At 38.6% G+C, this 13,384-nt stretch overlaps 1 protein-coding gene across 1 annotated transcript in view; it reads left to right on the top strand.

Annotated features, from left to right (window-relative positions):
- The first annotated feature begins 905 nt into the window (after nucleotides 1-905).
- The window catches only part of LOC311227003 (RELT-like protein 1), a 248,700-nt gene continuing 236,221 nt past the window's right edge, over nucleotides 906-13,384 (top strand). Inside the window, exon 1 of the mRNA XM_084312497.1 lies at nucleotides 906-1,013. Within this exon, the coding sequence (XP_084168623.1) occupies nucleotides 989-1,013 (25 nt within the window). The 5' untranslated portion in view covers nucleotides 906-988. The remainder of the gene's footprint in view (nucleotides 1,014-13,384) is intronic.

Here is a 13,384-nt window from a genome sequence, read left to right as displayed (position 1 = left end):
TTGAAAATGTTATTAACAGATTGCAGAATGGGTACAATACAGTACAGCTCAATACACACAATTGTTAAGGGGATGCAGACCAGAGAAAGACTTTCGTCTTGTTTACATCAGGGTCCCCCATTTTCAATTAATCATAATAGTGGCATATAATAGGCATAGTGCAGACATATAAAACAAGCATAAAATAGATAGCTGCGAAATGGACAAGGTAAGGCAACATCGTTTTTCACATTAGGATCTAACATCCCGATGGCCTCTTTGTTTAAAATAGTTTTAAAATAGACAGTAAAAATAGTGCAATAGTGCAGTGCAATAAAATTGTTAGTAAAATACAATAGACAGTACTATATACCTGTATGTCATGTATGTCCCTCCCTATGCCATACATGTCATGATGTCATGTATGTATGTCCCTATGCCATAAATGTCATGATGTCATGTATGTTGTGTATGTCATAAATGTCACTATGATGAATTGAAAATGGGGGACCCTGATGTAAACAAGACAAACGTCTTTCTCTGGTCTGCATCCCCTTAACAATTGTGTGTATTGAGCCGTACTGTATTGTACCCATTCTGCAATCTGTTAAAGTTTTCATGCATGCATGCATGCATGCATTAATTAATTAATTAATTCATTCATTCATTCATTCATTCATTCATTCATTCCTTCATTCATTCATGCATTCATTCACAGAGTAAAATGATGCAGTAGTGTGCAGTGCAATAAAACAGTTCAATACAATTAAATAGCCCTAATTTACAATACAATACAATACTAGCAGGTCTGGTAACTATAGGGGCGTTCAATCAGAAGATGTTCTCATCGAGCAAAATATGACTTTAAGAACAGGGCGTATCCGTGCTCTGAGAATGAGGAAATGCGCGCAGTGCCTCCTCACATTTGGACCATAACGGTGGGTCACTAGGCTGCAAACTAAACAATCATCCGACGACCAGGTAGCAGCACTTCTTCTGACCATCAACAATGGCTGATTCACACGTTGTTGCATGTAAGTGCCATTACTTTAAATATGTCTTATGCATAAACTCAAGCTCAAGCTGTCCGCCGCGATAACAACACAGTGGGTTGAGAGCCGAAGTTTTTGGTTTTGGTGGCGCGCCACGTACGGTGCGCGCTTATTGGCAGCGTTTGTTTATTATAGCGAGCGTTTGTTTATTATAGCGATCAAAGTAATGTAATTGTAACACAGTTGTTTCCACCGTGTATTGGTCAAACATGGCATCTATTCATCATAGCTTATTATATAATAGTGTCTACATTCACCTTTTATACTGTAGGTATTTTCTGGGTAAAAACGTGTCTTCGGTTCTAGATGAGGAGTTGACACGTTTTCTGTAGTAAAGATGAAATATTAATGTTTGATTGTTGAGCCGCGGTAGAATTGTAGCAGCCTACATGTCGTTAACATAATTACAAAGTATTACATGACAAAACATGTTATGCTTTGAGTGAATATCGCTCGTTTTCTGAAAATCAGTTCAGTCATAACAATCATCGCCATGATGTGTACCGATATTTTCTGCGCATTTCCATTTATTTTTTCAGTCAAACTTTTATTTTTATTAGAATCATTTGACAATTGATTGAAAACTTTATTAACATATTTATTAACAGACAATACTACTACTACCACCTATGCTGATGATCATGGTGCTAATAATAATAATAATAATAATAATAATAATAATAATAATAATAATAATAATTAGCCTATGAATGAATCAATGACAACTTTATTAACAGATTGCAGAATGGGTACAATACAGTACGGCTCAATACACACAATTGTTAAGGGAATGCAGACCAGAGAAAGACTTTCGTCTTGTTTACATCAGGGGTCCCCCATTTTCAATTCATATTCAATTCAATTCATTACTATTATTGTTGTTGTTATTATTAATAGTAATAATAATATTACTACTACTACAACAACTACTACAAGGATACTCTTCTACTTCAGTTTGCAGAGTGATGGCTGTTTACTGCACATGATATATTGGCTATATTTCTGTTGGTAATCTATTCTACTAATAACCATATCATATTAGGAAGGAGTAGTCCCTTCTCTGTTGTGGTGTTTTTATTACGCTAACGTTTTAAGCGGTAAATCTCATAAATAAATTACCATGAATGCTATACCTCCAGCCTCAGACTACTATTGGGCTTGTCAACAACAGCCAATCAAAAATATGTCCTTGTTTGTTAACTTAAAATTGTGGTGTAATTATTACCCAAACCGTTTCCCCCCCCACACAGGCTACAGTGGGTTGTGTTTGCGGAGACGCAAATCCTGGCATTAATTAACCCTTTCACTACCACACTACAGAAGGTTAACCCTTTCACTACCACACTACAGACCGTCTGTAGTGTGGTAGTGAAAGGGTTAATTAATGCCAGGATTTGTGTCTCTGCAAACACAACCCACTGCAGCCTGTGTAAAAAAAACAGTTTGGGTAATAATTACCTTTTGTAGTGTGGTTGTGAAAGGGTTAACTCTTTGTCACGTGGCAGTGAAAGGGTTAACCTTCTGTATTGTCACAGTGAAATGGTTAACCCTTTGGTAGTATGGTAGTGAAAGGGTTAACACAGCCCGTTTTTAGAATTCACCCAAACAGGATTAAACTATTTTGGATAAACGTTGCCTCAGACTTGGGTTTTCCTTTTTTAAAGAAAACGGTTCAGAGGTTACGACTGCATCTTTTTCTCATGTCTGTCTTGCCCCCAGTTCTCCACAACCGCCCCAAGAGGTCCAGCTAGGCTCTGCAGCCCTGTAGCCTGTAACTCACAGAGGCCTGCACTAAATCCTGCCACTTATTCAATTAGACAGTCGTCCAGTGCAAGCGTTTAGAATAAACTGAGAATACACTCACGTGGTCGGTACTCGTGTGTGCGTGTGTTTTGAACGTGCACGTGTATGCAGAATGTGCAGCCTAGAGATCTAGTATTCTGTGTAACCTTGATGTTACAACTTGGCCCAAACACACTGGAGTCATGCCAGTGATTCGAGCCGGGTCTTGTTTGAAAATGTTTCTCACCGGTGCCAATACCGATACCTTGGATTCGATACCGATACCAAAATGATATATATATCATTTTTACCCCCCCCCCCCATACCTTACTTTGGTGTGAGTTATGTGTGCTGTGTGAGCCTCGTTACATTTTGGATTGTGGTTGAACAGAAGACATCTTGGAGCAAACATGCTTAGGCCTAACAAAATTAATAGTTGGTTTCAGGTTGGTTGTCAGTTTGGCCATGGGTAGGTAGGGAATTTATTTTATTTAATTTTTTTATTTTATTCTTTCCCACGGCGACTATGGATAGGGAATTTCTTTATTTAATTAAAATGTTCACAACAACATGGATGCATGTACTCTGCCAGCATGTTTAATATCCATAATACTAAATGTTTGACTAAGATTTATATGAAACTTTATTTAAAAAAAAAAAAAAAAAAAAAAGATCTTTTTTTTTTTATAATTTTTTCTAAAAACTCATAAAATATATTGGGTCGCACCTAAATCGGCAGGGTCGGTCGGCAACCTGAAACCAACTATTAATTTTGTTAGGCCTTATTGGCTCACTGACACAGATGAGATGAATGAACGGTTCGATACCACAGCATTTTTTCCCGACGCTCGATAGCGCTGAAGCAATTCGATCAATACCATAAAAGTATCGGATTTTGATACTTAGCCCTAGCGGTCTGTGCCGAGGTGATTGATTCGCTCCAGATGGACGAACAGGGGGAAGAACACTAGTAGGAGATGTAGACCGCCCCACAGTGGTTCTCCTTTTTTTTGTGCAGACAAATATCGAGAAGGGATTGACGTTAGGCTTGGGCGGTATGACGGTATTAAGGTATACCGGGGTATTTAGAAATACCGACGGTATTGATTTTCAATACCGTCCGTCACCGTCAAAATCACAGATGCGCTTCAGTTTCTATAACAGTGAAACAGAGTTTTGAGTGTAGTGCACACACGCGCCAGCAGAGGGCGAGACCGCTCTAGTGGAGCGAGTGGGTCACAACGGTGTTCACGTTTTACGGTAATGTTGTGACAGTGCTGTGAAAATACCGTAAAGCGTTGTGACGAGAGCAGTGTTGTTGTGGAGCAACTGGTGGAGCAAGCAAATAATCCTTCTCTTATTATATGTGAACTAAAGAGTACAAGGTTTACACAACAGCCCCCACCCGCCTTTTTATTGTATTTGTACCGTCCTGTACTATCCGCTGTCAGCTGTTTATCTCTCTCTGTGAGCTACTGAGCTTGAATAACTAGCGTTAGCTCACGTTAAGTAGCGTTAGCTCTGCGGCTAATCTTAGATTACCCTGAACTAAATCAATGACTAGGTTATAAAGCATTCGAGTAGTTTTCACTGCACATAGAAGTAGCCAAACAACGGGAGCATTTCGGGAGCATCCAAAACCCAGGCAATTTCTAGCCCTTAAGGAATCAAATAGTCTGCCATGGCTATAGGCTAGATGCTAATGCTAAAACGGTGCAGGCTTCTACCGGTGCGGGACTACCATTCTGAGAGCTGACGATGATTTGTTTACTTGGTAACATGGGTCCCCCCCCCCCCCCCCCCCCGCTGATGAAAATGAAAGTCATACCGTCAAATACCGTGCACCGGGGTATTATATCATAAAGGTTTGCCGGTGTGAAAAAAAGGATACCGCCCAAGCCTAATTGACGTCAAACTCTTGGTCGGAGGGTATGTCAGCCGGTTTTCCCACCACCTGTAGTAGATTAGTCCACACATTTTCCTGGCAGGGGAACAAAAGCAGAAAACTCTTGCCTTGTTTTTGAGACGTACTCGGGTTCAAGACGGACAACGGACAAATGTTATGATTGGACGGCAGCCATCTTCTTGACAGGTCTTTGCTTTCTGTCCTTGAAGCGGGATATTAATAGGTTTTGGGGGGGGGGGGGGTACATCCTATTCTGGAGTATGTAATTAAACTCTACTTATTTAGTCATCAGCCAAGTTACACGTAATCCTGGCTGGAATTGAACCTGGTGGCTGGTGCACATAAATAGGCTAGGCTGCAGTACAAGTAGGCACAAATATAAAGTACCGTCTACTCTAAAGAATACAATGGAATTGTTGGCCGCCATCCAAGAAACTGTAAGATTGACTCATTGACCAAATATATATTTTTAGTTTAGTTTGGTTGGTTGGTTGGTTGGTGTGACTAAGTGTGTCTGACTCTTAACCACCTAAACCTGCACGGACTACAACGTATGGTGTATATCGTGCCAGTTATGGTACCTTGTGTATACCGTTTACTTTTACTCTTACTTATAGTATTCAAATTCTTTATTGCCTATATTTATTGTAACATATAATATAACCGATAGGACATAAAGACCCTCATCTGCACTCATACCTGTACCTCCCCTACCCCCTCTGCCATGCTGCTATGATGCCCGAATATCTCCAAGGGGATCAATAAAGGAATTAGGGCTGCAACGATTAGTCGACATAATCGACGATGTCGATTATAAAAAATCGTCGACGAGAAATTGTTGCGTCGATTAGTCATTAAAAAAAAAAAAAAAAAAAATATTTAATTTGTTTATTTTTATTTTTTTGTGCACTACCTATCTTTGTGATAGTGGCTTCTCAGGGTTCCAGACAACATCATAACATGATGATCCCATAGCAAATTTTGGACATTGAAAACATTGTTCCCCTGCAGGAGATGATGATCAGACTAGACACACAATACATTACACACGCACTCCTCTCACTCACACACAGCGATCAGAGTAAGACACACATACACACTCCTCTCACTCACACACAGCGATCAGAGTAAGACACACACACATACACACTCCTCTCACTCACACACAGCGATCAGAGTAAGACACACACACATACACAAATTACACAGTACACACCTCTCACTCACACAGCGATCAGAGTAAGACACACACACAAATTACACAGTACACACACTCCTCTCACTCACACAGCGATCAGAGTAAGACACACACACATACACACACACACGGACTCCTCTCACACACAGCAAACAAAAGTTATTTAAAGTACACTTCCACTTTAATTTGTATTATTTAATTTATTTATCTTGTCATTATTTTAATTTGCTATGGGATCATCATGTTATGATGTTGTTGTTTGGTCCTGACAAGAGTCTCAAAGTCTGGGGTGATGGTAGACAAGCAACTCTGAGGTCATGCTCAATGTCCAATCTGTTCCTCTGCTCTGTCTTCAGCTGGACCAGAGCTGAGAAGAAGCCACTTTCACAAAGATAGGTAATTAAAAAAAAAAAAAAAAAAAATGTTGTTTACATTGGTTTTCGATTAGTCGACTAATCGAAAAAATAATCGGCAGATTAGTCGACTACCAAATTAGTCATTAGTTGCAGCCCTAAAAGGAATATCTTATCTTATCTTATGGTGGAAGGAGACAGGATGGAAGGAACTCAGCATTACTGCATCCAGTGATCTTCTCCACAGACCAGATGATGCACTGTGGTAGTGTGGTTTGTCCTAGTCCTAGGAATAATAATAACATGCCGTTATGGAGGATGTTTGGACGGACTGGGTGGTGGTTTTGGAGAGAGAACTGGACCTTTATTGCCCGTGGCAGGTTGAATTTCTTCAAATCTAATGCAAAGTGCAGACTCGGTTCAAAGATTAGATTCAAATGTATTGTCATTATACAGCACAAGTACAGTACAATGAAAATATATATAAATCAGTATTCAGTACTACTGAGTATAGTGCTAATGACGAGATGTATGTACAGAGTTGTAGTATTAATGTACAGTGATACAGGTATAAAGACACTATGGTAGTAACTAGTAAGTCAGCAAGCAGTGTAACTAGTAAGAGTAGGTAAGGGATATGTACAGATATAGATATAGTATCTACAGATATGTAAAAAGGATCATATGCAGGTATGTACTGTGTACAGACAGATGTGTGGATCTATATATGTGTATACGGTATATTCAGCATTATTCTACCTGCCATCATACAGTTATATGGGTTATACTGTATGCAGTTCAAGTTTCTTTAATAGTTGTCATACAGAAGTACAGAATACTTTCATACAAAATGCTTCTTACTGTTACGCTCCAGAGACTGTGCTAGACAAGATAGTATCAAATAACATAGTATAGCATGTAATTTAGAAGAAGAAAATGAGGTCACAGTGTTCGGTATAGACATATGTACAATGTTCTGAGTTACCATATAATATACAATACTATGCAGTGTACTAATGTACAGTACTATATAGTGCAAAGCAGAAATGGGATGAGGTACAATTTAGGTACAGTTTACAGTAAGGTGTACGAGTTGTAGTGCAATCCTTCATCAATAAATATAAAGTTTGGGGAGTGGGTGCTACAGTGTGTTTGTTTAAAGTGGGTGTGTGCTATAAAGTGTGTGGAGTGGGTGCTACAGTGTGTTTGTTTAGAGTGAGTGTGTGCGTGTGGATGTGTGTGCTATGTGCGTTTGGTGGTTGTTGTTGTGTAGTGTTCATTGTTCGTTTAGCAGCCTGATGGCCTGGGGATAGAAGCTTCTTCTGAGTCTTTCTGTGCTCGCCTTGAGACTCCGGTATCGCTTGCCTGACCGCAGCAGTTCAAAGAGGCAGTTGTTCGGGTGACTGGAGTCTTTAATGATTCTCTTAGCCTTGCCCTTGCAACGCTTGTTGTAAATGTTCTGGAGGGTGGGGAGCCCCCCTCCAATTGTGCGTTCGGCTGAACGTGTCACTCTTTGTAGTCTGCTTCGGTCTTGTGCAGTGCTATTCCCAAACCAGGAGGTGATGTTGCCGGTCAAGATGCTCTCTATTGTACATGAGTAGAAGTTCTTAAGGATCTTCTGACTGACTTGGAACTTCCTTAGGCGCCTGAGGAAGTAGAGGCGTTGTCGTGCCTTCTTCACAACACTGTCAATGTGTGTGGTCCATGTCAAGTCCTCGGATATGTAGGCTCCGAGGTACTTAAAGCTGTTGACTCTCTCAACCGGTGCCCCGTCGATGCTGAGGGGGCTGTAGTCCTTGACCCCCGACCTCCTGAAGTCCACAATCATCTCCTTTGTTTTCCTGACGTTCAGGGAGAGGCTGTTTTCCTGGCACCATCCCGCCAGGACCTTGACCTCTTCCAGGTAGGCCCTCTCGTCGTTGGCAGAGATCAGGCCCACCACCACTGTGTCGTCAGCAAATTTGATGATTGTATTGCTACTCCGCTGAGCCACACAGTCGTGTGTGTACAGGGAGTAGAGGAGGGGACTCAGAACACAGCCCTGGGGGGCCCCTATGTTGAGGGTGATGGATGAGGAGGTGCAGTTGCCTGCTCTCACCACCTGGGGTCTGCCAGTCAGGAAGTCCAAGACCCACTGGCAGAGGTCATAGTTCAAGCCCAGGTCCCTGAGCTTGGCTATGAGTATGGAGGGGACTATGGTATTGAATGCCGAGCTGTAGTCGATGAATAGCATTCTCACATAGTTCCCCTGCCTCTTGTCCAGGTGTGATGCTGCTGTGTGCAGCACATGGGCTATGGCGTCCTCCGTGGACCTGTTGGGGCGGTATGCAAATTGCAGGGGGTCCATGTTGATGGGGAGGGAGGAGCAGATGTAGCCCTTTACTAGCTTCTCAAAGCACTTCATGGCTATGGAGGTGAGAGCTACAGGGCGGTAGTCGTTGAGGCAAGCAGGCTTGGATTTTTTGGGTACAGGGATAATAGTGGACTTCTTCAGGCAGGTGGGGATGACAGCCTGTTCTATGCAGGTGTATACAGTACTGTATACAGGGTACAAAATAACTACACGCCCAGCGCCATTGGCTTGTAGATTTATTGTTTGGCGATTAGAATTTAAGGTCTGCCCGCCACCTGGCGGCTAACAAAATACACGGCATCTACCTCGGCCGGCAGGTAATGGGTCGGCTGTGCTCGGCGTCAATATGATGCGGCGGTGGTGAGTTGAAACTGTGTGTGTGTGTGTGTGTTTGTCACGTGTCTGTTCTAATGTTTACACACAATGAACCTTTAAATGTAAATGAGATGCGCTCTGCTCACGAGGTCAAGTTTGTAACATGAGACGCACACGAGGTCTTACATCACCCGTTCTTTAGCCTACAAGAAAACCCTGCAATCGCGTTTTTGATTGTGCTCTGATATTTTACTATTTCGCATTTGATTTGACCAAATATGTGGAGGCATATTCCCTGCAACAGGTTCAAAGATAACTTCACATTTATTGGCAATTCGTTTCCTTATATCGCTTCCTCCAGGGTTCCAACTTGTGTTGACAAAATGCAACCCTGCTCAGCTACGGAGAATCAGCGCTCTCTCTCTAGACTAGAAAGGTGCACTCAGTAGAGCACAGATGTCCGCCAGGGCGGCAGCCACACATAATAATAATAATAAAATAATAATAATAATAATAATAATAATAAAATAATAATCTATCTATCTATCTATCTATCTATCTATCTATCTATCTATCTATCTATCTATCTATACTATCTATCTATCTATCTATCTATCTATCTATCTATCTATCTATCTATCTATCTATCTACCTCTCTCTCTCTCTCTCTCTCTCTCTCTCTCTCTCTCTCTCTCTCTCTCTCTCTCTCTCTCTCTCTCTCTCTCTCTCTCTCTCTCTCTCTCTCTCTCTCTCTCTCTCTCTCTCTCTCTCTCTAATGATTTAAAGTGGCCAAACGTTACAATATAAATACTAATTGGATTTTTGGCTGGTAAAAAAATCTGCCCGGCTGGTAGTTTTTAAAATCTACCAGCCAAATGGCTGGTAAGTCAAAAAGTTAAGTTTGTTCCCTGACTGTATAGAAGGATTATATTCAGCCAGATATGGATATATATAATTATATATATATATATATATATATATATATATATATATATATATATATATATATATATATATATATATATTTGCTGTAACTTTAATAAATTTTTTGTAAATATTGGACCAGAATTAGCGGGAAAAATCCCAGATCCAGTGACTCCTGAAGACATAAAAGACAATTACATTGAAAGAAATCCTAGTTCAATGTTTCTGGAAGCGGTAGATGAAAATGAAATTATAGAAACTACTAATAAATGTAAAAACAAGACATCTACAGACAGTAATGAAATAGATATGAAAATAGTAAAAAATGTCATTATTGGGATTTCAAAACCACTCACGCACATCTGCAATTTATCATTCAAAACTGGTCGATTTCCGAATAAAATGAAAATAGCAAAAGTCATACCTCTGTTCAAGACTGGAGATAAACACCACTTCACAAATTATAGGCCTGTTTCTCTACTTCCTCAGTTTTCAAAAATATTAGAAAAACTCTTCAATTCAACAACAGATTAGATAAATTCATTGATAAACATAATTTACTCACCGATAGCCAGTATGGATTCAGAACACACCGGTCAACATCACTAGCGTTAATAGAACTCATTGAAAAAATCACAAATTCCATAGATAAAAAAAAACATGTAGCTGGAGTATTCATTGACCTAAAAAAAAGCATTTGATACTATTAATCATGATATATTAATCAGGAAATTGGAGAGATATGGGATCAGGGGGGTAGTATTGGACTGGGTAAGAAGCTATCTAAATAAAAGACAACAATTTGTGACAATGAGAGATTATAAATCTGAATGTTTGGACATTGCTTGTGGTGTCCCCCAGGGGTCAGTGTTGGGTCCAAAACTGTTCATCTTGTACATTAACGAGATATGTAAAGTATCCAATATATTTAAATGTATTTTATTTGCGGATGACACTAATCTTTTTTTTTCTGGTGAGAATGTCCAGCAGCTTTTAGAGGTCATCACATCTGAAATGAAGAAATTGAAGGAATGGTTTGATAGAAACAAATTATCATTGAACTTGAGCAAAACTAAAATTATGTTGTTTGGAAACTGTAGATTGGATACTCAGGTACAAGTTAAAATAAATGATGTGATTATTGAAAGAGTTTATGAAAATAAATTCCTAGGTGTAATAATAGACCATAAAATCTGTTGGAAACCTCACATAAAACATGTCCAATCTAAACTCTCACGAAGCATTTCAGTCATGAGTAAAGTAAAGCACATCCTGGATAGAAAATCACTCTACATTCTCTACTGTTCACTAGTTTGACCATATTTAAATTACTGTGCTGAAGTCTGGGGAAACAATTATAAGTCTACACTACAACCACTTTTTATACTCCAAAAAAGGGCCATAAGGATAGTTCACATTGCAGGTTATCGTGATCACACTAACATATTGTTTCTGGAGTCAAAGACATTGAAGTTAAATGATCTTGTGGAATTTAAAACGGCACAATTAATGTATAAAGCAAAAAGTCATGCACTTCCAAGAAACATTCAAGAATTGTTCTTTGATAGGGAGGGGGGTTATAATCTGAGGGGAGAACACAATTTAAAGGTGCTAAACGTACGCACTACCATGAGAAAATACTGCATCTCAATATGTGGAGTGAAACTGTGGAACAGTCTTAATGTGGTGTTAAAGCAATGTCCAAACATGAGACAATTCAAACTGATGTATAAGGAAATTATGTTCACAAGGTACAGGGATGAAGAAGGGACTTGATATTCACAGGTGTTTACATTTTTATTTTGTTTCTATTTTATTTTATTTTATACATATATAGTTTTTGTTTTTTGTTTTGCATATATATATATATATATATTTTTTTTTTTTTCTTTTCTTTTTTATGTTTAAAATAGTACACTCATTTGAGTAGTGGAAAAGGGGTAGGATTAAATAAGTGTATACTTCTTCCTACTCCTTTTCGAACATGCAGATTGAGTTGTTTTTTCTTTTTTGTTATTGTTTGTTGTATTCATTGCATGTTCGAAATAAAGACTTCAAATCAGAAATCAGAAATCATATATACTGTGTATACAACACTATTGTACATGCAGTGTTATAATGGTACTGTAGAGACTATAGTATGAGGTAGGTAGTTGTGATTATGATTATTACAGTGTAGGGCAGTTGTAGATGGTGAAAGCAGTAGGTAGGTATAAACTGAGTGAGTCTAGGCAACAGAGTTCAAAGTTATGGAGGATGTTTAGACGGACTTGACGATGGTGGCGTATGTTGGAGAGAGAACTGGGCCGATCTATCTATCTATCTATCTATCTATCTATCTATCTATCTATCTATCTATCTATCTATCTATCTATCTATCTATCTATCTATCTATCTATCTATCTATCTATCTATCTATCTATCTATCTATCTATCTATCTATCTATCTATCTATCTATCTATCTATCTATCTATCTATCTATCTATCTATCTATCTATCTATCTATCTATCTATCTATCTATCTATCTATCTATCTATCTATCTATCTATCTATCTATCTATCTATCTATCTATCTATCTATCTATCTATCTATCTATCTATCTATCTATCTATCTATCTATCTATCTATCTATCTATCTATCTATCTATCTATCTATCTATCTATCTATCTATCTATCTATCTATCTATCTATCTATCTATCTATCTATCTATCTATCTATCTATCTATCTATCTATCTATCTATCTATCTATCTATCTATCTATCTATCTATCTATCTATCTATCTATCTATCTATCTATCTATCTATCTATCTATCTATCTATCTATCTATCTATCTATCTATCTATCTATCTATCTATCTATCTATCTACCTACCTACCTACCTACCTACCTACCTACCTACCTACCTACCTACCTACCTACCTACCTACCTACCTACCTACCTACCTACCTACCTACCTACCTACCTACCTACCTACCTACCTACCTACCTACCTACCTACCTACCTACCTACCTACCTACCTACCTACCTACCTACCTACCTACCTACCTACCTACCTACCTACCTACCTACCTACCTACCTACCTACCTACCTACCTACCTCTCTCTATCTGTTCAATGATTTAAAGTGGCCAAACGTTACAATATAAATACTAATTGGATTTTTGGCTGGTAAAAAAATCTGCCCGGCTGGTAGTTTTTAAAATCTACCAGCCAAATGGCTGGTAAGTCAAAAAGTTTAGTTTTTTCCCTGACTGTATAGAAGGATTATATTCAGCCAGATATGGATATATATAATTATATATATATATATATATATATATATATATATATATATATATATATATATATTTGCTGTAAATATAAATATATAATTGTATATATACTGTGTATACAACACTATTGTACATGCAGTGTTATAATGGTACTGTAGAGACTATAGTATGAGGTAGGTAGTTGTGATTATGATTATTACAGTGTAGGGCAGTTGTAGATGGTGAAAGCAGTAGGTAGGT

The sequence above is a fragment of the Notolepis coatsorum genome, assembly GCF_963971535.1.
Source record: "Notolepis coatsorum genome assembly, chromosome: 4".
Classification (NCBI taxonomy): Eukaryota; Metazoa; Chordata; class Actinopteri; order Aulopiformes; family Paralepididae; genus Notolepis; species Notolepis coatsorum.
This window is presented reverse-complemented; position numbering and strand designations above follow the sequence as displayed.